This window comes from Gadus morhua, chromosome 7, assembly GCF_902167405.1.
Source record: "Gadus morhua chromosome 7, gadMor3.0, whole genome shotgun sequence".
Classification (NCBI taxonomy): Eukaryota; Metazoa; Chordata; class Actinopteri; order Gadiformes; family Gadidae; genus Gadus; species Gadus morhua.
The window spans coordinates 31,598,912-31,624,340 of NC_044054.1; the positions used below are offsets into that span (position 1 = coordinate 31,598,912).

At 49.9% G+C, this 25,429-nt stretch overlaps 1 protein-coding gene across 1 annotated transcript in view; it reads right to left on the bottom strand.

The window, feature by feature from the left end:
• Positions 1 to 23,623, bottom strand: part of brwd3 (bromodomain and WD repeat domain containing 3) — a 30,261-nt gene extending 6,638 nt beyond the window's left edge. The window contains exons 1-34 of the mRNA XM_030361498.1: positions 23,463 to 23,623; positions 23,249 to 23,307; positions 23,105 to 23,134; positions 22,850 to 22,909; positions 21,496 to 21,646; positions 20,640 to 20,738; positions 19,425 to 19,585; positions 17,598 to 17,819; positions 16,571 to 16,671; positions 16,424 to 16,494; positions 15,805 to 15,905; positions 15,499 to 15,539; positions 15,264 to 15,368; positions 14,711 to 14,861; positions 13,854 to 13,988; positions 13,042 to 13,170; positions 12,135 to 12,360; positions 11,190 to 11,339; positions 10,748 to 11,039; positions 10,192 to 10,285; positions 9,314 to 9,487; positions 8,295 to 8,368; positions 7,405 to 7,657; positions 5,512 to 5,622; positions 4,947 to 5,054; positions 4,580 to 4,704; positions 3,769 to 3,851; positions 3,326 to 3,437; positions 2,757 to 2,818; positions 2,138 to 2,293; positions 1,735 to 1,855; positions 1,314 to 1,439; positions 476 to 551; positions 215 to 268 (exon numbers count right to left, since the gene is read on the bottom strand). Of these exons, the coding sequence (XP_030217358.1) occupies positions 215 to 268; positions 476 to 551; positions 1,314 to 1,439; positions 1,735 to 1,855; positions 2,138 to 2,293; positions 2,757 to 2,818; positions 3,326 to 3,437; positions 3,769 to 3,851; positions 4,580 to 4,704; positions 4,947 to 5,054; positions 5,512 to 5,622; positions 7,405 to 7,657; positions 8,295 to 8,368; positions 9,314 to 9,487; positions 10,192 to 10,285; positions 10,748 to 11,039; positions 11,190 to 11,339; positions 12,135 to 12,360; positions 13,042 to 13,170; positions 13,854 to 13,988; positions 14,711 to 14,861; positions 15,264 to 15,368; positions 15,499 to 15,539; positions 15,805 to 15,905; positions 16,424 to 16,494; positions 16,571 to 16,671; positions 17,598 to 17,819; positions 19,425 to 19,585; positions 20,640 to 20,738; positions 21,496 to 21,646; positions 22,850 to 22,909; positions 23,105 to 23,134; positions 23,249 to 23,307; positions 23,463 to 23,496 (4,047 nt within the window). The 5' untranslated portion in view covers positions 23,497 to 23,623. The remainder of the gene's footprint in view (positions 1 to 214; positions 269 to 475; positions 552 to 1,313; positions 1,440 to 1,734; positions 1,856 to 2,137; positions 2,294 to 2,756; positions 2,819 to 3,325; positions 3,438 to 3,768; positions 3,852 to 4,579; positions 4,705 to 4,946; positions 5,055 to 5,511; positions 5,623 to 7,404; positions 7,658 to 8,294; positions 8,369 to 9,313; positions 9,488 to 10,191; positions 10,286 to 10,747; positions 11,040 to 11,189; positions 11,340 to 12,134; positions 12,361 to 13,041; positions 13,171 to 13,853; positions 13,989 to 14,710; positions 14,862 to 15,263; positions 15,369 to 15,498; positions 15,540 to 15,804; positions 15,906 to 16,423; positions 16,495 to 16,570; positions 16,672 to 17,597; positions 17,820 to 19,424; positions 19,586 to 20,639; positions 20,739 to 21,495; positions 21,647 to 22,849; positions 22,910 to 23,104; positions 23,135 to 23,248; positions 23,308 to 23,462) is intronic.
• Positions 23,624 to 25,429: the final 1,806 nt, after the last annotated feature.

Consider the following 25,429-nt stretch of genomic DNA (forward strand, 5'->3'; position numbering starts at 1 on the left):
AGTAACTAGGAGACAGCGGCACACTGGTTAGTAACTAGGTTAGTAACTAGGAGACACCAACACACTGGTTAGTAGCTAGGTTAGTAACTAGGAGACACCAACACGCTGGTTAGTAACTAGGAGACACCAACACACTGGTTGGTTACTAGCAGCTGTAGTGAAGATGGACGCTGTATTAAACCGGTCCACCCTTCATCATGACGGAGTCTCTTACCCGGTTCCCAGAGGACGTCCCCGGGGTGTCTGAGTCCACGTCCACGTCAGCCACCTGCAGACGGACGGACACACAGTTACACCACCCAGAGTTACACCAACCAGACAGACGGAACCAGTTACACCACCCAGACCCAGAGTTACAGAGTGAGAGAAAGAGAGTGAGGAAGTGAGTGAGAGAGCAAGACACAACACCACCGACAGGAGAGTGAAGAGTGACAAACTGTGGAGCAGAACTTGTGGGAGGATCTGGATCACTCACCTCCAGCTCTCCTCCACTGCTGACCTCTGACCTCAGCCTGTGGAACAGATCCAAGATGTCCGTGCAGCTCTGATCCCTGACGGAGGAGCAGAACAAACGCAGCCAATCAGAGACTTACAGAGTCAACACGTGTTCAAAGTATATCAAAGGGGATCATGTTTTAAAGCAGGACCTATTAGAGTAGCTTTAATAAATCTAACATCCAAACATGATTCTGAAGAGCCCAATAATATCCCTTAGGAGCAGGTCGTTTACAGTGGTTCTTGATTTATGCATTATCTTGTTTAATTAACTGCTCTTTAGTAACTGTTCTATAATAAAACGTCCTTTAATAATATTTTATTTTATTATGTAAAGTGTTCATTAGCAAAATAATCCTCAATAAAATGTTACTTCATTACTTGGACTGTTCTTTAGCAAAATGTCCATTAGTAAACTAATTAGTCATTAGTCCATTCATTAATTGTTATTTCATGTGGGGAGTGCCAGAGCCAGTATGTGGGAGGAGCCCCAGGAGGAGGTGGGGGAGGAGTTCGGGGAGGAGCTGGGGGAGGAGCTCCAGGAGGAGGTGGGGGAGGAGCCCCAGGAGGAGCTGGGGGAGGAGCTGGGGGAGGAGCCCCAGGAGGAGCTGGGGGTGGAGCTCCAGGAGGAGCTGGGGGAGGAGTTCAGGGAGGAGCTGGGGGAGGAGCCCCAGGAGGAGCTGGGGGAAGAGCTGGGGGAGGAGCCCCAGGAGGAGCCCCAGGAGGAGCTGGGGGAGGAGCCCCAGGAGGAGCTGGGGGAGGAGCCCCAGGAGGAGCTGGGGGAGGAGCCCCAGGAGGAGGCGCGGCAGGCAGCGTACCCGATGTAGTGCAGCAGGATGTCGGTCACCACCTTAGCGGCGGCCACGATGGGGCTCTGCGGCTCGTTGAAGGTGCGGGCGTTGTGCTCGATGTAGCGCACCTCCCACATCAGAGCAGAGATACGCCTGGAGGAGGGGGGGGAGGAGGAGGGGGGGGGGGGTGGGGGGGGGGAGAGTAGGAGGGGGAGGAGTGAGAGGGGGAGGAGAAGGAGGGACCACAGAATATGAGTCACAGGGAGATTGATTTGAAGAAACACCAATGTAAAAGGTTAGAAAGGTTTCCTAAAAACCTTGCATGAACGGGTGCGTTACATATGAGGGGCTTATTTTGTGGGCGGGGTCGGTCTATGGGTGGAGCTTCCTCTGTGGGCGGGGTCTATGAGTGGAGCTTCCTCTGTGGGCGGAGCCCGAGGCGGCCTACCTATAGAAGCGGTTGTCCAGACGCAGGCGGATGGTGCTGAGGTCGGTGGGGTATGCCACCGCGGTGCAGTAGAGCGGGTAGTCCCGCAGGTCCACGGGCAACGCAAAGGCCTTCGCCACGTCTGGAGGGGGCGGCACGTCGACACGTCAACAAACACGTCAACAAACACGTCAACAAGTCGACAAACACGTCGACAAACAAGTTCACAAAAACATCCCCTAGTCAACAAACACGTCAAAAAAAATCAACCAAAACATCCACAAGTCAACAAACAAGTCCACAAACACATAAACAAGTCAACAAACAAGCGATATCAACACATAAATAAACATGTTACGCTAAGCCAATGCTAACGCCTGCATTCACCCGCGGTGCCGTTAGCCTAGCCTAGCCGTTAGCGTACCTAGCGTGAGGAGGTCCGTGATCCCTTGGAGGACCCGCTCACAGTCCTCGTCCCGGGTGTGGGCCCCCCACTCGCCCTCCTGGGGCTCGTAGAGCAGGGCCACCAGCTCCTCCTCCAGCACCTCCACGCCTCCACCCTCCTCCTCCGGCAGGGCCGCTGGGGAGCACAGAAGGAGAACGTCAGGTGGAGAGGATGGAACGTCAGAACGTCAGGAAGGTTTAGAACGTCAGGAGGTTTAAAACGTCAGAACGTCAGGAAGGTTTGGAACGTCAGGAGGTTTAGAACGTCAGAACGTCAGGAAGGTTTGCAACGTCAGGAGGTTTAGAACGTCAGAACGTCAGGAAGGTTTGGAACGTCAGGAGGGTTTAGAACGTCAGCAGGTTTAGAACGTCAGGAGGTTTAGAACGTCAGGAGGTTTAGAACGTCAGGAGGGTTTAGAACCTCAGGAGGGGTTTAGAACCTCAGGAGGTTTAGAACGTCAGGAGGTTTAGAACGTCAGGAGGGTTTAGAACGTCAGGAGGTTTAGAACGTCAGGACGTTTAGAACGGCAGGAGGTTTAGAACGGCAGGAGGTTTAGAACGGCAGGTGGAGAGGTGAGAAGGTCTGAGGTAGAACCCACCTTCTTCAGGAATGGGCTCCATGTCCCAGGGACTCATCTTCTCCTGCTCCTCGTTGTCCCACCTGAGAGTAGAGAGGGTTGAGTTACTTCTACTACCGTTACCTCCACCCATTCCGTCTGTACTCCATCAGCTCTGCTCCGTCAGTCTGTTACTGACCAGACAGGGTAGCTCTAGAACAGGCTGTCTGCTACTGACCTGACGGGCTGTCTGTTACTGACCTGACAGGCTGTCTGTTACTGACTGTCTGCTACTGACCTGACGGGCTGTCTGTTACTGACCTGACGGGCTGTCTGTTACAGGCTGTCTGTTACTTACCTGACAGGCTGTCTGTTACTGACCTTACTGCGTAGCTCTGTTACTGACTGTCTGTCACTGACTGTATGTCACTGACCTGACGGCGTAGCTCTGTTACTGACTGTGTCACAGACCTGACGGCGTAGCTCTGTTACTGTCTGTTACTGACTGTCTGTTACTGACCTGACGGCGTAGCTCTGTTACTGTCTGTTTCTGACTGTCTGTTACTGACTGTCTGTTACCGACTGTCTGTTACCGACTGTCTGTCACTGACCTGACGGCGTAGCTCTGAAACAGGCTGTCAGGGTACTCCAGCTGCAGTGGCTCCTGGTCCTCCACCGAGCCGAACCACCAGGCGTCGTCGATGATGCTGCGGAACCTCATGCCTGCAGAGGAGGAGAGGTCGCCGTTAGCAACACGGACACACAGTGACACCCAATAAAAACGCTCGCCAACAAGTACTGTTCCATTATGGGTCTGGGCTCCCCCATCAACGACCCTTCAATCACTGTCAATCAGTGCAGGACAACAAAGCTTCACTCACAGGTGAACGGGTCACCTGTATGTAACTGCATGTAATTAACCTACAGAGTGAGAGCTCTGATGCACACCGAGCGATGAGGACTGTTTGGGACTGGTCTCCTTAAACAGGTGTGCACGAGGGCTCGATTCACAGGAAGTGAGGTAGAGGAAGTGAGGTAGAGGAATGGGACTCACCTGGCTGCCAGTTGTGGTCCTTAGCCTCGTTGTAGAACTGCAGCAGGACCAGGAAGTCGATGACATCGGGCATGTCGTGGTACCTGGGGGGGGGAGGGGCCACAGACACATGAACACCTGTCCTCCCGACCGCACCCCGTTCTCCTCAGGCCCGTCATGGCGTCTCTTGGCCCTCTTTTAAATTCAAACTGTTCATTGCACCCTGCACTTTAGGCCCTGCACTTTAAGCAGGCACTTTCATTAGTCTAGGCTTTGTTGGACTATGTTATGATTATGATGTCTTTTTAAACCTATTTATCATTATATGTCTTACATAGGTTTTTTAACTTATATTATCAAATTGAGTGTCAGCACAGTCTTGCAGCGAAGTCAGGAATACATTCCACTGCTTGTTGCACACGTATAACTATGCATGTGACAAAAAAATCATCTTGAATCTCTCTCTCTTCTGACCCAAAGCTCTGATGTATAAGCATCTGCGGGTTGAAACCCAGATATGGCTTCAACCCAGCCCCCATCTGCCCGTAACACCATGACCCAGTGACTGGGGTGCATGGCACGCCACCGAGGGACTGGTCGTGGTTTGCTCATGGGTAAGAATCCCAAGGCAGTCTGAAGGTGTACACCGGACCTTTAGGGGAACGTCAAAACTTTATACGTTTTTCTTTTCTCACAAAATGTCTACAATCTTCAGCGATCTCACGGGACCACATATGCAAATCAGCCGGCCCCAGGAGGGCTGGGCACCCCTCCTGAAGGGGACTCCACCAGTATGAATCTAAGCCCCATGCAGTGCTGGCTCTGGGCTCACTTGAGGGAGAAGGAGTCGCCCGTCATCTTGCCGGAGCGGAGGTCCAGGAAGGCTAGCTTCAGGCAGCACAGGGTGGGGGAGCCGACCTCGTACTTGATGCCCACCACCTTCACAGACTCCTGGTCCTGAAACACACCACAACACCACCTCATTATACATACTATCACTTACAACACCTTCAGACGCCTGGTCCTGAGACACACCACAACACCACCTTCATTACAAATACTATCATTGTACCATACTGTAATGATCATCAAGATAATGACAATTTAAAATATACAAGAACTATATTATCCACTCTATGAATATCATAACCTAGTGCCGTTCAACACCGATTAAAGGGAGAGCCTTTAGGGGCAGGTACCCTGAGGTTCAGCTTGTTCCAGGGCTGCTTCTGGGGGTTGATGCTGTAGGCCTTGGCTCGGCGGACCGCCCGCACGTACGCCTGGTGGCCCTGTCGGAAGTACATCAGCTGGGGGGCAGAGGACACCACTATCAGCATCATCATCATGATAACCACCATGATCATCATCATCATCATCATCATCATCATATCATCATCATTCCCCTCATCATCATCATCATCCCCATAACCACCACCATCATCATCGTCGTCATCATCATCGTCAATCCCATCACCATCGTCATCATCAAGCCTAGACCTCTACACGTGGTCTTGGTCAGAGACCAGATGTGAAGCCTAGACCTCTACACGTGGTCTTGGTCAGAGACCAGATGTGAAGCCTAGACCTCTACACGTGGTCTTGGTCAGAGACCAGATGTGAAGCCTAGACCTCTACACGTGGTCTTGGTCAGAGACCAGATGTGAAGCCTCGACCTCTACACGTGGTCTTGGTCAGAGCCTCTGGACCCTCACACCGGCCCTGGTGGAGTGAGAACCGGGTTAAAGCAGCGCTTGGGCCCAGTACCTCGTCTCCCATCTGCGGTACGAAGGGCGATCGCCGGGGGACGGTCTCGGTGATCCAGGCGGGCGGTCTCCACTCGTCGGGGTCCACGCCCGTCAGTGTAGACATGGGCTTCTGAGGAGACACAAACAGTAGTAGTGGTAGGAAACTTTTATTGTCCCCGTGGGACAGTTGGGTTTGCGGCACAGTGGCACTTCATGACAGGACATTAGACATATGACACAAACAGATAGTCCATACACCAGACACAGACAGACATGAAGAACATACATCACACACTACAATACACTACACACCCTTGGATATGACCAGGCCAGCTGGACAGAGCTTATCTTATAATTACAATTAGGGCATTTAGCAGACGCTTTTATCCAAAGCGACTTACATCGGTTAATACACACATTGACACACCGACGGCAGAGTCAACCATGCAAGGCGACAGCCAGCTCGTCAGGAGCAGTTAGGGTTAAGTGTAGGGATGCACCGAATATTCGGCCACCGAACATGTTCGGCCGAAAATGGCCCAAAACATAATGTTCGGTTTCGGCCGAAGGAGTAAAAAGGCCGAACATAACACACCGAATATTTTTATTTATTTATAAAAAAAAAAAAAGTTGTACTCATTTATTTAAAAGGTACATTGTCCTTAAATTCTTGCTATAATTCTTGCTATAATGTCTGCTGGCATGTTAGAAAACGTTCAGTATTAAATAAATATTTTGTATCAAATTTGTAATTGATTTTTTTTTATTGAAAAGCAAGACAAAAAAGTTTATGAAGGACATTTAATTGTTTGATTTATGCAATGGTGAAAAATTAAAGCAAAATTTATGAAAAACAGTAAAAGCCACTTTCGGTATTCGGTTTCGGCCTTCGGCCAACTGTTTCAGTATATTCGGTTTCGGTTTCGGCCAAGAATTTTCATTTCGGTGCATCCCTAGTTAAGTGCCTTGCTCAGGGACACATCAACACTCTGGATATCGAACTAGCAACCTTTCGGTTACAAGACAACTGCTCTACCTCCTGAGCTAAGCCGACCCCATACTCTTGACTGATTTAAGGCTTTTATGGCTTGTGGTACAAAAGAGAATTTGGATCTGTTCTTGGTCATACGGGGTAGGCAGAAACGCTGACCAGATAGCAGTAGTTTAAAATGGGATGCCAGGGAGTTTGTATAGTCACAAACAATGTTAGTGGCCTTTTACACCAGCCTGTCTTTGTAAATGTGTTCAATGCTCGGTAGTGTGATCCCAAGAAAACTTGCTGGCAGTTGTAACCGTTTTGCTGATTGTCTTTTTCTGTGACTCAGGAGACAGTGGTTCGAGCTTGTGGGAGATATTGAAAATAATGTCCAGTGCCCTGTCAAAATTAGCCTTTGGGTGAATGTATACGACAGTAAAAAATTCAGACCCCCTCATTCAGCCACCCAGAGCCCCATTTCAGCTGTGACCCCCAGGTCAGCCTGTCATGCCCCCTTCTCTGATGTCTTTATTTGTGAACGTATTTATTCCTCATCCCTCTACTTCTTGCATTCCCTTGTCAAGAATATTGTATGTTTTGCAGGAAAACTCTAAAATCGTCAGATCAACCTCTCTAGAAGGGTGATGAGGTGAGGATAAGATGAGGATAAGTGACTGAGATGAGGAGGAGAGATTGAGGAGCCAGAGATCGACAGATGAGAGGAGAAGGGATGGAAAGGAGGAGAGGGAAGATGGAAGAAAAAAGAGCTGGAGGGGAGAGGAGAAATATCTGAGATAAAGTTTGATTGATTCAAGTTTCATGTCATCTTATCTGCTTAGATTAGATAACAAAGAAAAGATAAGGTGTTATGCTATCTGCTTAGAGGATAAATAACATTTGAACTCTTTAGATAAGATAAGGTTTAACTTATCATACCTGTTTGGTCTCTTTCGACTTCTTCTTCTTCTTCTCCTTCTTCTTTTCCTTCTTCGTCCGGTCTCTCTTCGGGGGTCTCTCCCCCTCCTCCCCGTCCTCCCCCTCCTCCTCCTCCTGCTGCTGCTCCTCCTCCTCTTCCTCCTCTGAGCTGCTGTAGCCCTGAGGTCTAGTCAACCTCCTGGTTGGTCGCTTGGGCGGCTGCAGGTTGATCCCTGCGTCCGCTGTCCAATCAGAATACTCGCTGGAGGAGTCGCTAGGGAGCGGGCGGGGCAGAGGGTTAGTTGGTCGGGTGATAGTTGAATCACCTGGAATACACCGTCAATAATGCCTTCACTTCCTTTACACTTCCTGTTTATGTACAACGTTTCTCTCTGTGTTTCTTTGTTGTTTGTTGTATTTTAACTATTTTCTAATGTTTACTGTCCTGTACTTCCTCCTGTGACACCTGCAGTTCCTGTCTGAGATTAATGAGTACATGTTATCTCTGGGGTTAGAGAGTACATGTTATCTCTGGGGTTAGAGAGTACATGTTATCTCTGGGGTTAGAGAGTACATGTTATCTCTGGGGTTAGAGAGTACATGTTATCTCTGGGGTTAGAGAGTACATGTTATCTCTGGGGTTAGAGAGTACATGTTATCTCTGGGGTTAGAGAGTACATGTTATCTCTGGGGTTAGAGAGTACATGTTATCTCTGGGGTTAGAGAGTACATGTTATCTCTGGGGTTAGAGAGTACATGTTATCTCTGGGGTTAGAGAGTACATGTTATCTCTGGGGTTAGAGAGTACATGTTATCTCTGGGGTTAGAGAGTACATGTTATCTCGGGGTTAATGAGGGCTTGTTATCTCTGGGGTTAGTGAGTACATGTTATCTCTGGGTTTGGTGTTTACCTGGAGCTGCTGTCACTCTGCCACTGGGCGTCGCCCTCCGATGACCCATCGCTGACCTCCTGCGGCTCCGTGGCCTAGGGGCCGAGGTTACATCATCATCATCACCTTCATCACCACCACCATCATCACCACCATCATCACCATCACCACCACCACCATCATCATCATCAGAGCCCGACCGATATATCGGCGGGCCGATATTAGGTATTTTCCAAAGTATCGTATCGGCCGATAAAAAAACAAATCTGGCCGATTATTATTATTTGTTATTATTATTTTATTTATTGGGGGGTTATTGTGTTTTTCTTCAAAGGACTTTGAGTTTCCTATCTTAAGTTTGCATTTTTATAAAAAAAAATATCAGAACTTTAATAAATTTTGAATTCGACTTTGCTGTTGTGACAACAAAACAATAAAATAAATTGTATTTTTAAACTGCATTACCTTATTATTTTAGTGAGGACTCATAAATAACAAAAAATATCCAATGTTAGGGAATCTGTTTAACTTTTTGCTACACGTTTCCTTAATTTCTTTTTTAAATATATATTGGATCTTTAAATCACCAAATATTCGTATCGGTGTCGGCCTTAAAAATCCTTTATCGGTCGGGCTCTACTAATCACCACTATCCACCCCCCAGAGGGGCCAGTTCACCCAGTACAGCCTGACCCTGGGTCTCTGGGACCATGGGGTCCAGGCCCAGGCCCAACAGCCAGACCCAGAGGGGAGCAGGGTCAGACCTCAGAGGGCGGGGGGCTCTTCACAACAACTTTTATTTTAAAAGCGCCTTTCAAAAGTACCCAAGGACACAGTACAAGTACTCAATAAAAGTACACAGATACATCTCAGACTCTGCTCAACCCTCGCTGGCTAGAAGGACCGTCTGCCACAGTCGTCGAGGAATGAAGTCCCGTGATGATGTTCAACATCGGCTCGGCCTCCTTTTCAATCGCATGGGCTCCGTCCTACACCGGCTACCTGCCCCCCCGACCCCTGACCCCCGACCCCTGACTCACGTCTCCGTCGCTGTCCGACTCCGCCTGGCTGTCGGCCCCCTGCCGAGCGCTGGAGGCACGGGTGCGGTTGCCGCGGCGACGGACCTGGGCGGAGCGGGTCTGGTAGGCGTGGCTCTGCTTCTTCTTACTGCTGGCGGGGCGCAGGGAACGGACCCTGGGGGTCAGGGGGTCAACCTGGGGGGGCGGGGGGGAGTTAACGGTTAGAGGACGAGGAGAGGAGAGGGGGGAGGGGAGGTAGGGAGGAGATATGAGGAAGAGGGATGGGGAGAGGAAAGAGGGGAGGAGAAGAGAGAGAGGGGGAGAGGGGAGGAGAAGAGAGAGAGGGGGAGAGGGGAGGAGAAGAGAGAGAGGGGGAGAGGGGAGGAGAAGAGAGAGAGGGGGAGAGGGGAGGAGAAGAGAGAGAGGGGGGGAGGAGAAGAGAGAGAGGGGGGGAGGAGAAGAGAGAGAGGGGGAGAGGGGAGGAGAAGAGAGAGAGGGGGAGAGGGGAGGAGAAGAGAGAGAGGGGGAGAGGGGGAGAGGGGGAGAGGGGGGGAGAAGAGAGAGAGAGGAGAGAAGAGAGAGAGAGGGGGAGAGGGGAGAAGAGAGAGAGGGGGAGAGGGGAGAAGAGAGAGAGGGGGAGAGGGGAGGAGAAGAGAGAGAGAGGGGGAGAGGGGGAGAGGGGAGGAGAAGAGAGAGAGGGGAGTTGGGGACGGAGAGGGTAGGGAGGAGAAAGGAGGCAGGAGGCAAGGGAGGAAGGGGATGTAGAGTGGGGGAGAAGAGGTGAGAGAGGAGAGGAGATAAGGGAGGGACATCGAGACGAGGGTTGTTTGGATGGGTGGAAACAGTTGCCATGGCGATGAGACCATGAAGGGGGCGGGTGGGGGGGGGGGGGGTCGTACCTTGACCCCGCCGCTGGCTGGTTTCTTGCGGCGCTCTGCGTTGTACAGAGAGCACTCCACCTCCCCTTTGGCCCGCCTGCACTCCTCCATCACCCTGTCAGAGGTCAGAGGTCACACCGTCAGCCTCCACACAGAGCCGGCACCGTCGGGCGTCGTCGTGACGTTGTGACGGGTGCACAATGCGTTACCTTCTCTCACACTTTCACCGTATCTTCAATACTCACAGCCGGTTCTGCCCACTATAGTTAGTGAGCTACTAGTTAGTGAAGTACTAGTTAGTGAAGTGCTAGTATATAAAGTACTAGTTATCGTAGAACTCGGTAGTGAGCTAGTAATTAGTGAGCTACTAGTTAGTTAGGTAATAGTTAGTTAAGTACTAGTTAGTGAGCTACTAGTTAGTGAAGTACTAGTTAGTGAAGTACTAGTTAGTGCAGTACTAGTTAGTGCAGTACTAGTAAGTGAGCTACTAGTTAGTGAAGCACTTGTTAGTGCAGTACTAGTTAGTGAAGTACTAGTAAGTGAGCTACTAGTTAGTGCAGTACTAGTAAGTACTAACCTGAAGGTGGCTTTGGGCAGCTCGTTGACCACCGTGCGGTGGCTCCAGGCCAACAGGTCTCTCTCCGTGGCCTGCTGGCTGGGGAGGGCGTTGTTCTGTACCTGCCACACCCCCTCCGCCTGGCCCTCTCCCGGACCCTCTTCCCCCTCTGCCTGGCCCCCAGCCTGGCCCTCGACCTGGCCCTCAGCCTGGCCCTCAGCCTGGCCCTCAGCCTGGCCCTCAGCCTGGCCCTCAGCCTGGCCCTCAGCCTGGCCCGGCTCCATGGCAGGGTCCTCCCCAGCTGCTTCTCCGTCTGGTGGGGGAGGAGGTGGAGCGTGAGAGGCTGGTGGCTCCAGGTCCACACAGGGTGGAACGCTACATGATGCAGTCAGAGGCATGGAGACGACCCCCTGTGGGGTGGGGCCTACAGTGGGGTCTCCCCGGCTGAGCCCTTGAGGCCTACCTGCTGGGTCCGGGGACGGCCGGTCTGGGCTGGGCTCCTGGCCCAGAGCGTTCTGCTGGCTCTGCATCTGTCTGATCAGGTTGTCCAGAGGACTCTCTCCGTTGTCCCCCGTCTGCTGACCCAGGACCTGCTCCACCACCTCTCCGTCACCTGGGGAATGGAGAGTTGAGGGCTATGTGCAGGAACAGTTTTTAATGAAAGAAGTTGCGGTGAAGCAAAACCTTTTGAGCTCTTTAGCTAGAGTTAGCACACAGGGTCACCAAGGTTCTTTGTGAAACAATTAAACTGGATAAAACAACCTATAAAATGAAATCTTGCCTTGGGACAAGAGAGATAAATGGTCTTCTATAGTTTCTGTTAGCGATGTAGCCTAGCTGAGAGGTTGAAGACCGAGCGTTTACTGTTAGCGATGTAGCCTAGCTGAGAGGTTTAAGACTGAGCATTTACTGTTAGCGATGTAGCCTAGCTGAGAGGTTAAAGACTTAGCGTTTACTGTTAGCGATGTAGCCTAGCTGAGCGGTTAAAGACTGAGTGTTTACTGTTAGCGATGTAGCCTAGCTGAGCGGTTAAAGACTGAGTGTTTACTGTTAGCGATGTAGCCTAGCTGAGAGGTTAAAGACTGAGTGTTTACTGTTAGCGATGTAGCCTAGCTGAGAGGTTAAAGACTGAGTGTTTACTGTTAGCGATGTAGCCTAGCTGAGAGGTTTAAGACTGAGCGTTTTCTGTTAGCAATGTAGCCTAGCTGAGAGGTTAAAGAGTGTTTACTGTTAGCGATGTAGCCTAGCTGAGAGGTTAAAGACTGAGCGTTTACTGTTAGCGATGTAGCCTAGCTGAGAGGTTGAAGAGTGTTTACTGTTAGCGATGTAGCCTAGCTGAGAGGTTAAAGACTGAGCGTTTACTGTTAGCGATGTAGCCTAGAGAAGAGGTTAAAAACTGAGTGTTTACTGTTAGCGATGTAGCCTAGCTGCGGCACCAGCTGCTCCTCGTTGCAGCTCTCGCGGCCCGGCACAAGCCGCTGGTATCGCGGCGGGTGGGGGTTCCCGTCTATGTCCACCAGGAAGGGGGGGGGCATCAGGTGGGGCGCCTGCTGCGTCTGCTCGTCCAGGACGTAGTTGTTGGTGTCGCGGATCAGCGGCCGGTAGTCCGTGTGGAAGAACATCTGGTCCGGAATCTGAAAGCAGGTCACAGCTGGGGTTACAGAGTGCTTCCCAATGCAGGGCAAAGCGCTTCACACTGGGCCAAGAGATGCTTTGCATCGGGTCGAGTTAAACCAAGACTGTTACACATGATGCTAAACTAATGAAAGGGATGTCTCAAGATGGACGAGAGTGGAGGGGGGAGGAGATAGGGGAGAGGAGAGGAGAGGAGAGGATAGAGGAGGAGAGAGGGAGGAGAGGAGGTGAGGAGGGGTGAGGATGGAGATGGAGGGAGAGAGAGGAGACAGAGGATGGAGGAGAGAAGAGGAGGAGAGGATGAGAGAAGAGGGGAGAGTTCCCATGACAGCGAGGATCAGAGCGGTTTGGATGATGAGGAGGGGGCTGAGGGTAACGACTGGTGGAGTGGAGGAGGAGGAGGAGGAGGAGGAGGGGTGGGGAGGAAGAGGAGGAGGAGGAGGAGGAGGAGGAGGAGGAGGAGGAGGAGGAGGAGGAGGGGTGGGGAGGAGGAGGAGGAGGAGGAGGAGGAGGGGGAGGAGGAGGATGAGGGGGAGGTGGAGGAGGGGGAGGAGGAGGGGGAGGAGGAGGAGGAGGGGTGGGGAGGAGGAGGAGGAGGAGGAGGGGGAGGTGGAGGAGGAGGAGGAGGAGGGGGAGGTGGAGGAGGAGGAGGAGGAGGAGGTGGAGGTGCAGGGGCTCACCTTCTCGTAGGGCTGGCTGCAGCCGAAGCCGAACAGCAGCAGGTGGCCGTGGGAGTCGGTGCAGGCAAAGTGCTGCCCGTCGGCCGAGAACTTGCAGTCGAAGATGGCGCCGTGACCCTGGCCTTCGATCTGGACACACATCGTCAGGTCACCAAGTGGTGACATCATCTCGCAGTGACAGCATCATGTCACCATGTGGTGACATCATCATGTAGCGCCATCATCATGTAGTGACATCATCATGTCTTCATGTAGTGACATCATCATGTCACCATGTAGTGACCTCATCATGTAGTGACCTCACCATGTAGTGACCTCATCATGTAGTTACCACTAGTGACCTCACCATGTAGTGACCTCATCATGTAGTGACATCATCATGTAGTGACCTCGTCATGTAGTGACCTCATCATGTAGTGACCTCATCATGAGGTGACCTCATCATGTCATCATGTAGTGACATCATCATGTCACCATGTAGTGACCTCATCATGTAGTGACCTCACCATGTAGTGACCTCATCATGTAGTGACCTCATCATGTAGTGACCTCATCATGAGGTGACCTCATCATGTAGTGACCTCATCATGAGGTGACCTCATCATGTCATCATGTAGTGACATCATCATGTCACCATGTAGTGACCTCATCATGTAGTGACCTCATCATGTAGTGACCTCGTCATGTAGTGACCTCATCATGTAGTGACCTCATCATGAGGTGACCTCATCATGTCATCATGTAGTGGAGGAGCTCGATGAAGCTGAGCCGGTACCATGTGCTAAACGAGTCAGGAGGATTTGAGGAGGTACCATGTTGAAGAAGTTCCTGATCCGGGCTCCTCGGCTCAGGTCCCAGATGTAGATGTTCCCGTCGTGGCCGGCGGAGAGCATGACGCGGGGGTCGAAGGGGTGGGCCTCCAGCACAAACACCTCGTCATCGTGACCCTGAGAGACAGAGGGACCAGGACACGTTGATGACAATGTCCACTCAGGACACATGGAACCAGCTAGCCTACAGGTGTTATTCCATTACCAAGGGAACCAGCTAGCCTACAGGTGTTATCCCATTACCATGGGAACCAGCTAGCCTGCAGGTGTTATTCCATTACCATGGGAACCAGCTAGCCTACAGGTGTTATTCTGTTCACATGGGAACCAGCTAGCCTACAGGTGTGTTTATTCCGTTCCCATGGGAACCAGCTAGCCTACAGGTGTGTTTATTTCGTTCCTATGGGAACCAGCTAGCCTACAGGTGTTATCCCATTACCATGGGAACCAGCTAGCCTACAGGTGTTATTCCGTTACCATGGGAACCAGCTAGCCTACAGGTGTTATTCCGTTACCATGGGAACCAGCTAGCCTACAGGTGTGTTTATTCCGATCCTATGGGAACCGGCTAGCCTACAGGTGTTATTCCATTACCATGGGAACCAGCTAGCCTACAGGTGTTATTCCATTACCATGGGAACCAGCTAGCCTACAGGTGTGTTTATTCCGTTCCCATGGTAACCAGTTAGCCTCCAGGTGTGTTTATTCCGTTCCCATGGTAACCAGCTAGCCTCCAGGTGTGTCTATTCCGTTCCCATGGTAACCAGCTAGCCTCCAGGTGTGTCTATTCCGTTCCCATGGTAACCAGCTAGCGTCCAGGTGTGTTCCCTCCTACTCACAGACAGCACGTGCAGCAGCTGTCCGGTTCGGGAGTTCCACACTTTGAGCAGGAAGTTGGAGACCGCCGTGACGACGGTGCGGTCGCCACGGTCCCACGCTACCATGGTGACCACCAGCTTGGTCTTGTCGTCGCCGTTGACAACAGGACTCCTAACATAATAAAGAAAAGTCGTCAAGAAATCAGAAGATTAAGAAATCCAACAAACTGCCATTTACTATCTGTATGCGACAAATACGTTTCTTGAAGAGTGAAACAACATACACTCCTTACAGTCACCGGTAAATAACTGTTCTTAATCAAGTTATACAAAAGTATTATTAAAGTGTGTCATCAATATACAATTTACATAGTTAAATTTGGTTGTTTTCAAACTTCAGACACATTTTTGTCACTTATATAGTGACATATATAACTGCCCTGTACATTCTGCCGGGTCTGGGATTATTAAAGCCCTAATTGTATTTTTATTATAGCAGGTTTGATCGAAGAGCTCTCTAAAATTGAAGTTGTTTGAATGAGGACATGTTGCTAGGCATTGTGGGCCGTGTTACCCTGGCAGGCGGGCGGCGATATCCAGACTGATGCTCTTCCACTCCTGCTGCTGGTACTGCCAGATCCTCGCCGTGCCGTCGCGACTGCCGCTGACAAACCTCAGACTGGACACACACACACGCAGCGACGCACACACACACACACGGACAAACACACACACATCAGGTCATCTCTTCTGGTAAAGGACACTACACATCTCTCCGTTGGAAGTCTATCAATAATCTTGATGTTTACCTGTCGCTGTTATTGCAGAACTGGACGACAACCACTTTGTCCTGAGGGAGGGAGAGGGAGGACAGTCAGTCTCTCGTTTTAGAGGATAAGAGGTGATTATGTACGTGAGTGAGTGAGTGAGTGAGTGAGTGAGTGAGTGAGTGAGTGAGTGAGTGAGTGAGTGAGTGAGTGAGTGAGTGAGTGAGTGAGTGAGTGAGTGAGTGAGTGAGTGAGTGAGTGAGTGAGTGAGTGAGTGAGTGAGTGAGTGAGTGAGTGAGTGAGTGAGTGAGTGCGTGCGTGCGTGAGTGCGTGCGTGCGTGTTGCTACCCCGTGTGCGTCCATCTCAGAGAGCTTCATTGGGGCATCAGAGCCGAGGTAGTATACCCTGATCACATGATCAGTGCTGCCGGTGGCCAGGAACATCCCCCCTGGAACGGAGACATGACGTCATCACAGTCAATATTAACTCATCAGCCTCAATCTCCAACTGTTTCAGCTATGAGGCCCCAGAACTGTCATTAGAAGTCTGAGGTAATATCCTTGTAAACATTTATATTAGTAGTGGTGAGAGGGGTGAGACAATGAGAGAGGGGTGAGACAGTGAGAGAGGGCTGGGACAGGGAGACCGTGAGAGATTGGGGAGACAATAAGAGAGGGTTGAGACAGTGAGAGAGGGTTGGGACAGTGAGGGGTGAGACAGTGAGAGAGGGGTGAGACGGTGAGAGAGGGGTGAGACAGTGAGACCGTGAGAGATGGGTGAGACAATAAGAGAGGGTTGATATACAGTGAGAGATGGGTGGGACAGTGAGGGTGAGACAGTTAGGGAGAGGTGGGACAGTGAGGGTGAGACAGCGAGACAGTAAGGGAGAGGTCAAACAGTGAGGGCTGAGTGAGTAAGACAGAGGGGAGACAGTGAGGGTGAGACAGTGTTTCGTGGGGAACCTACCACTACTAAAGGAGGAGGTGGAGACCTGGACCCCGGGACGCGACCGCTCCACAAACTTGATGGGCTGGTCGCTAAAGGAGGACGCAGGTTAGAGAGCAGCAGAAGACACGGACCACGACCGGCTGGGAGGAGAAGGGGGAGCCCTACCTGAACTTCATGCTACAGGAGTGCCACTGCCAGAAGCACACCATTCCGTCGGCTCCGGTGGACGCCAGGTACCTCCTGGTGCCCCGGACACCTGGACAGAACTGCACAGGACCACAGCGTTAACGAGCTGTGTTAACAATTTGTCTTAAGAGAGCGTGCTCCATCACAGTGCTGTTTGCAGGCCGCACGGTTGCAGACAGACAGAAAGAAGCAGCAGGGGGCAATAAGGACAGCCGAAAAAACAATTGGCTGTTCCCTGCCCTCACTCGACACCGTCGCCTACTCTCGCCGTCTATCGAGAACAAAATAAATACTAAATAACCAGACCCGTACTGCCCATCGCCTGTTCAGGCTGCGGCCCTCTGGCAAAAGGTTCAGCATCATTAGCAGCAGAACCAACAGGATGAGAAACAGTTACCTCCCTTGGGCTGTCAGGACATTAAACACAACCTAATCTGTCACTCTGCTTAGCAGTTAATATTTGTACACATATGGGCAATTGCAATTTGACCTTTTTCACTTTTAATGTTCAAATCGTGTTCATATTATTATTTATTATAACAGTGACAGTGAGATGTATGTTCAGCATGTCTTACGTTGTCTTGTTATGCCTTGTCTTTATATTTTACTGCACCGTCATATGTAGCAATTCAATTTCTTTGTATAGGAGTGCAATGGCAAATAAAGTCCATCTATCTATCTATCTATCTATCTAATGAGCTGTGTTAACAAGTTTTGCAACCAAGCTCTTAGCGAGCTGTGTTAACAAGTTGTCTGAACGAGCTGTCTTAATGAGCCGTGTTAACGAGCTGTGTTTTAACGAGCTGTGTTAACAAGTTGTCTTAATGAGCCGTGTTAACGAGCTGTGTTAACAAGTTGTCTTAATGAGCCGTGTTAACGAGCTGTGTTAACAAGTTGTCTGAACGAGCCGTGTTAACGAGCCGTGTTTTTCTCTTAACGAGTCGCCTCAACGAGCGTCAGTACCCCAGGCGTGCCAGCGGGTGGCGCCCTCCGGCCTGAGCGTTACCTGTATGGAGGTGATGGAGGCGGCGTGGCCCTGCAGCACGGTGACGGGGGCGCAGGTCCGCAGGCACCACACCCGGATCACCTTGTCGCAGCTGGCCGACGCCATCAGCGTGTTCTCGTGGTTCACGGCCATGTCCGAGATCTCGGCGGCGTGCCCGCGCAGCGTGGACAGCAGCCGCCCGTCGTCTGTGGCCCAGATCTTCACCAGGCAGTCGTCTGACCCCTGAGGGGAGGACAGTAGGAGAGACCAGTCAGGAGGAGGGGAGGACAGCAGGAGAGACCAGTCAGGAGGAGGGGAGGACAGCAGGAGAGACCAGTCAGGAGGAGGAGGGGAGGACACCGGGAGACACCAGTCAGGAGGAGGGGGGGAGGACACCGGGAGACACCAGTCAGGAGGAGGGGGGGAGGACACCGGGAGACACCAGGAGACACCAGTCAGGAGGAGGAGGGGAGGAGGACAGTAGGAGATACCAGTCAGGAGGAGGGGGGGAGGACACCGGGAGACACCAGGAGACACCAGTCAGGAGGAGGAGGGGAGGAGGACAGTAGGAGATACCAGTCAGGAGGAGGGGGGGAGGACAGTAGGAGAGACCAGTCAGGAGGAGGGGGGGAGGACACCGGGAGACACCAGGAGACACCAGTCAGGAGGAGGAGGGGAGGAGGACAGTAGGAGAGACCAGTCAGGAGGAGGGGGGGAGGACAGTAGGAGATACCAGTCAGGAGGAGGGGGGGAGGACACCGGGAGACACCAGTCAGGAGGAGGAGGGGAGGACAGCAGGAGAGACCAGTCAGGAGGAGGACGGGAGGAGGGGAGGAGGAGACACCAGTCAGGAGGAGGAGGGGATGACAGTAGGAGACACCAGTCAGGAGGAGGAGGGGAGGAGGACACCAGAAGACAGGCTCAGGAGGAGACTGGAGGAGGGGGGGCCTGAATCTAGTCCTTCAATGTCCCTGAGTGCTGATGATGGATTGAGAACACACTCTGTGGTTGTCTGTGATTGACATCTACATTGAGGGCGTGTAGCAGATGCTTTTATCCAAAGGGACTTCCAATAAGTATGTTTGTCAGAAGAAAGAGAAACAACAATGTATCTCTGTCGGTACAGTAAGGATGTTCATAGAACCAAGTGCCAAGCACTATCCCTCGCTAGGTTAACCCACTCCCCGCATACAATAAAGACAGCTAGGATAAGTGCTAGCTTCAGTCTGTCTTGACTTGGATCTCCCCTTTATCTAATTGAGCTTAAATATGTAAATACAAATGATTCTGTTAGGGACTGAGGACTATTGGGAGTCCTCAGATTCACTTGTTAGTGGCTCAACCAAGTAATAAATCGTCATGTCCTATTAGCAGTTATAATTGAACCGTATCAGAAATGAATCAACAACTTGTTAGAACACAAAGCAAGGAAAAAGAGGGTAATTGCTACGGAACGATGTAGCAATTGATTTTAATTTGTGATGCATTGCACACACACACACACACACACACACACACACACACATACACAGACACACAAACAAAGACTCACTCACACACACACTGACGCATGCATAGACACAAACACACATGTACGGACACACATAGACACACGTATCGACACGCACACAGACACACCCACAAAAACACAAACACACACATACAGAAACAAACAAACAAAGACTCACTCACACATACAAGGCCAGACATGCACTCTGACGCATAGACACACGCACAGACACAAACACACAGACACACTTATCGACACGCACAAACAGACACACGGACATACAAACGGAGACAGACGCATCGACACGCGTGTAGACACGCACACACAAAGACACGCACCGTGAATATGCGGCGCCCGGTGCGGTCGAAGGCGACGCAGTAGACCGAGGACAGGTGGCCCAGGATGCGCTTGTGGGTCTTCATGTGCTGGTAGGTGAGGGTGGGCACGGCCTGGTCGAAGCGGGCCGCCCCCGTGGCCTGCCGCGCCCCCATGATGGACACTGCACACAGACACACACACACAGTCAGCAGGGCAGGGGTCACCAACCTTTGGGAACCTGAGAGCTCCTTCATGGGTACCGAGTCAAACGAAGGGCCCCCAGTTTGATACACTCTGCTGAAATAACAAACTTGCTCAGTTTGCCTTTAGTTATAGATTATTATTGTTAATGATTAATGATACTCATCTGTGTGAAGACACTGATCATGTTGATTATTTCTCACAATAATTATCAACAATCACTTAAAAAAGGTGGGAAAGAGTTGTTCAAGAATGAGTAGTGCTATGTTTAGAACAGGCCTGCGGGCGCCTCATGTGGTCCTTGCGGGCGGCCTGGTGCCCGCGGGCACCCTGTTGGTGACCCCTGCAGTAGGGGATGGACGCGGGTACCTAAGGGCTTATTATGGTCCCACGTTCACGCGACGCAAAGGGGGTTACGGACCCCTTACGTCCCTGAGGACCCACCTTGCGTCCAGCGCAAGGGCCTGACGTGCGCCTCCCACAAATCGTAACCTTCCGTCGAGGCGGCGCAGCAGCAAGGGCTGTGATTGGTCCGCTCACTAGAACCTGACGCAGAACCAAAACAGGTTCACGACTGCGTCGAAGCGTCTGCATGGTCCTTGCGTTGCGAGACTTGGGCCCATAAACTGCCCTTTAGGTCTACAATGTTCCCTCAACATAACAATGCAGTGATAGCTAGGGCCGGCAGATAGAGGCTGGAGGTGAAGGTTCAACCGGTTTTGACCGGCTGAGTAGTGCACCTTGTTATTGTATGTTGTCACACAGAGTAAACAGACTTATGTAATAAATGGTCTTCACTTATCTAATAACATTGTGACACTCTACATACAGCACTTGCTTTTTCTATGTTTGGCATAATTACACCCATTTGAGATCATTTATATACGTAGATGATTACCAATATGTTGGCAGCATGCTCTATGGCTTACTGCCTCTATAGACAGACAGACAGACAGACAGACAGACAGACAGACAGACAGACAGACAGACAGACAGACAGACAGACAGACAGACAGACAGACAGCAGGACCTACCGACGCTGGGCGAGTGGTCTGTGATGGCGGGGGGTTCTGGGGGGCGTCCCCTGTGGAGAGCTGCTGCTATCGACCCCCTGCATACCTGGTGGCTGCAAGCTAGCAGAGACAGTAGAGTATTAATACTGCAAGCTAGCAGAGACAGTTGAGTATTAATACTACAAGCTAGCAGACAGTAGAGTATTAATACTACAAGCTAGCAGACAGTAGAGTATTAATACTACAAGCTAGCAGAGACAGTAGAGTATTAATACTACAAGCTAGCAGACAGTAGAGTATTAATACTACAAGCTAGAAGAGACAGTAGAGTATTAATACTACAAGCTAGCAGAGACAGTAGAGTATTAATACTACAAGCTAGCAGAAACAGTGTAGTATTAATACTACAAGCTAGCAGACAGTAGAGTATTAATGCTACAAGCTAACAGACACAATAGAGTATTAATACTACAGGCTGACAGACAGTAAATAAACAGAGTATTAATGCTTAGAGCTAACAGACACACTAGATATACAGAGTGTTAATGCTATGAGCTAACAGACACACTAGATATACCGAGTGAATGCTACAAGCTAACAGACACACTAGATATACAGAGTTAATGCTACGAGCTAACAGACACACTAGATATACAGAGTTAATGCTACGAGCTAACAGACACACTAGATATACAGAGTTAATGCTACGAGCTAACAGACACACTAGATATACAGAGTGTTAATGCTACGAGCTAACAGACACACTAGATATACAGAGTGAATGCTACGAGCTAACAGACACACTAGATATACAGAGTTAATGCTACGAGCTAACAGACACACTAGATATACAGGTTAATGCTACAGGCTAACTCACTCTTGGTGGTGCGCAGCAGAGACTGCCTCCCCAGGCCCAACAGGGTGCTGACCCCCGGGACGCTGGGGGGCACCTCCTTCTCGATCAGGGGGCCGATCCTCCGACATACCCTCAGCAGGTAGTCGGCCGGGAGGTGCTGGTTCACCACCACCTGCAGAAGAACGTCACATCTTACCAGGGGGAGCGTACCTATGTTCCCCGGGTCCTATGTTTCCCGGGTCCTATGTTCCCCGGGTCCTATGTTCCCCGCTTTGTATGTGACCGGGGATCATAGGACTCTGAGCAAATCTTTTTTTCATAGGATGGTAAGGGCAAGTACCGCTTTTTTCGCCTCTGATTCGCCTGTGATTGGTTAGAATGGCTCTCCTCCGATTGGTTATGGTTAGGGTTAGTGTTAACCCTCACCCTAACCCTAACCCTGACTCTGACCCTTTGCACCCGGGGAACGTAGGACCTGGGGAACAGAGGGATGACCCCTTACCAGGACTCTGGCAGAAGGCCTTGAGCGCCTTGGTAAGCATTTAGATAAGGCTTTCACTCCTGTCTCGATTCTGTTTATATACGTTTTTTCATATTTTTCTATCTCGTACTGCTGTTATATTACATACTTTTACCTGAAATTGTCCCAGGCAATAATACGGCTCTGATTCTGATTCAGTGTTGGTTTATAACACAGGCAGGGAGACCCCACACAGCATATTACATACTAGCCGTTCAACTCTCATAATTGGATCTTTGAGTTTATTGTATATACTTTGCTATTATTTTTTTTCATTATTATTTTTCTTTTAAAATGTGTGTAAGTTTTCCGCATTATTGCTTTGATACAAATTTCATGTATATAAAATATGAATACAAAATATAACATGCATTTTAAACCATTGGACGCCACACACACACACACACACACACACACACACACACACACACACACACACACACACACACACACACACACACACACACACACACACACACACACACACACACACACACACACACACACACACACACACACACACACACACTTTCGGATCGGCTCAGAGTGGAAACAGAAACCTCATTGGTTCAGCGTACAGACTGACAGCTCTCTAGGCCAATGATAGCCTTCCTATCAGCCCCATACAAGCCCCGCCTCGTCTTACACCCACACAATGCCTGGGCATAGATATGTCATCCATCCACATATTACTGTGCGACTAAATAAAAAAGGTTTCACTAATCTACACCATAATGTTTAAAATAACCACAATTCACCCGACTATACAAACGACTAGGACACACAACGACCTTTCATTAAAACAGTCGCGGACAACCTTTGAGTAAAGATGCAGTGTTGCACATGTCCACTCACCCATTCTGTGAAGCTCCGCCGCTTCTCCTCCCCATCCCAACTCCACCGCCGAGGAACCAACTACAACAAAACACAACTTTAACAACATACACCGACCGAACCCCCGGCTCAGTGGCTAGGGGTAGCGTGTGTACCGCGGGTCGGGGCTAACAACCCGGGCCAACCTGTTACCGGGGAGGGATTCAACCCGACACACATACACGGGGTGACATGATGAGTAAATAGAGGAACAGCGTGTTGAGTGTTTATATTCACCTCGTACTCCTCGAGCTCCTCCACCAGGACCTGAGAGCGGAACACACACACAGCGTTAGCCGTTATCCCTTAGCGGCTAGCTGTTAGCATCCTCTACAACCTCTTTATTTCGGATCACGGAGCGACATCGGGGTGTCATGTTACCTGTGCTGCCTTCTTACAGGGTCCAGACTGCAGAAACCGGGCGATGAGGTAATAAAGTTCTGGAAAGAAATATAATAAATAAATGGATGATCGCCGTAGCGCGGCTAGCCCTGTTAGCCGCGCTAGTAGGGTTCTATGGGAGGGTTAGCCTTAGCACGCCAGCTAGCGGATAAAAGCTGTTAAATATTATTTTTACTGTCGGTCCGTCACTCACCGGCTTCGATCTGCGAACACTTTTCCTTGGCCATCGCTTGATAAGAAGGGCGACATTTAGACGAAGTGTATGTAGTTTAGCATGCTGGCTAGCCCTAGCTATGTGTGTTTAGCTAGGAGGCTAGTGACTGGCCTCCTCCTATCTCCACCTAGTGCTTTGTGTTAGCGCCCCCCAGCGGTCGGACCGCGGCATTACATACACACTGTTGTAAAAGTCACCTCACACAAGCGATCCTCCAGAAATTAAGAAACATGAAGAGGGTTGAGCTCATAGTTGTAAATTAATTTCTGATAAGCAATACTTTTTTTGTCTGAGAGTAAATATTTCTAGCAACATGTTAAAATGTTACGTTACAAAAAATATATATTTATATTGTGTGGCTGTTGTTTCACCACACGAGCAAAGACTGAGTAGTACATTGATTATACCATATAACCAACTTGGACAATAAATTCACCAAGAATAGTAAGTTTGACCTCGCAAGATAAAATTGTGTTTTAAAGGAGGTTTTATAAAAGCAAGTATGAAGCACAAAGGCACGGAGAGAAACTAAGCCCATAACCAGATATTTCCATTTGGCCGGAGCTGAAGTTATGGAAATATTGTTGCAGGCCTACATCTGGGTGAAGGTAGCAGCCAGAGTGACCATTGCATGAGTCACTTGGCGAATGGGAAATGTCAAACCAGTTTAGCTTGAGGACCTGGGATTTCACCATCACATCAGGATATGGGATTTCACCATCACATCAGGATCTGGTTTCACCCTCACATGTGGATCTGTTTATACCCTCACATCAGGATCTGGTATCACCCCCACATCAGATCTGGTTTTACCTTCACATCAGATCTGGTTTTACCTTCACATCAGGATCAGGATCTGTGGTTTCAACATCACAATCATAACCTCCACTCCTTTAGCAATATATATACAAGCTATCCTTTATGTGACATCAGCCATTCGTCTGACTGTATATATCTGTATTTATTTATGTTTATTTATTTTTTCCACAATGTCTTGTTTTTTTAAACGATTTATGATCACTATATGCTCTGTAATGTGACCTTGGGTGTCTTGAGAGGCGCCTCTAAATTAAATGTAGTATTATTATTATTTATTTATTTATTGTCTGTCTGTCTGTCTGTCTGTCTGTCTGTCTGTCTGTCTGTCTGTCTGTCTGTCTGTCTATATCTGTCCGTCTTTGTGTCTGCCTGTCTGTCACTTGTCAGGGGACTTGATACTTTAAGGCTGATAATCTCTTCCTGTAGAGCTCATGAAACAAGTTACCCGACAATAGTATTGCTCCCGGGTGAGAGATAAACAAATAGCCCATCTTTAAGATCAGAGGTGTGGGGACAAAGTGATTTTCCTATTGGTGGGTCTGCTGCCTCCTCAATGTTCCTTCGCTACAGCGGAATAATCTGATAGTGAGCGCTGGCAGGAAGCTAACAAGGAAGTACTTACTGATGTAATAGCATCATGTATGACCCAGGTGACACACACACACACACATACTGCTGAATGCACGCACATTTACACACACCCCTGTTGCACACACACACAATCTCACACACACACACAGCATGCACGCAAGCACACACAAACACACATACGTGTGAGCATGGATGCACACACACACACACACACACACACACACACACACACACACACACACACACACACACATATACACAATCATTCTCCTCAATGGACATAAAACGGATATTCTCTTGAGAGGTTTGTCGTTATTGTAATACTCTCGAGAGGAGACCCAAGATCCCAAACTTTCAATATTCACCTGAAATACAGCCGACAGAAAACAGCAGACAAACAAAAAATGACAGACTGAGTTTGGTGCCATTCTCACATCCATGATAGGAGGCATTTAAACATAACGGGAAAGAATACGTCAGAATCTGATGGATGCAATGAAACCACCCAAACACCTATAGTCTCATATCGATAATAC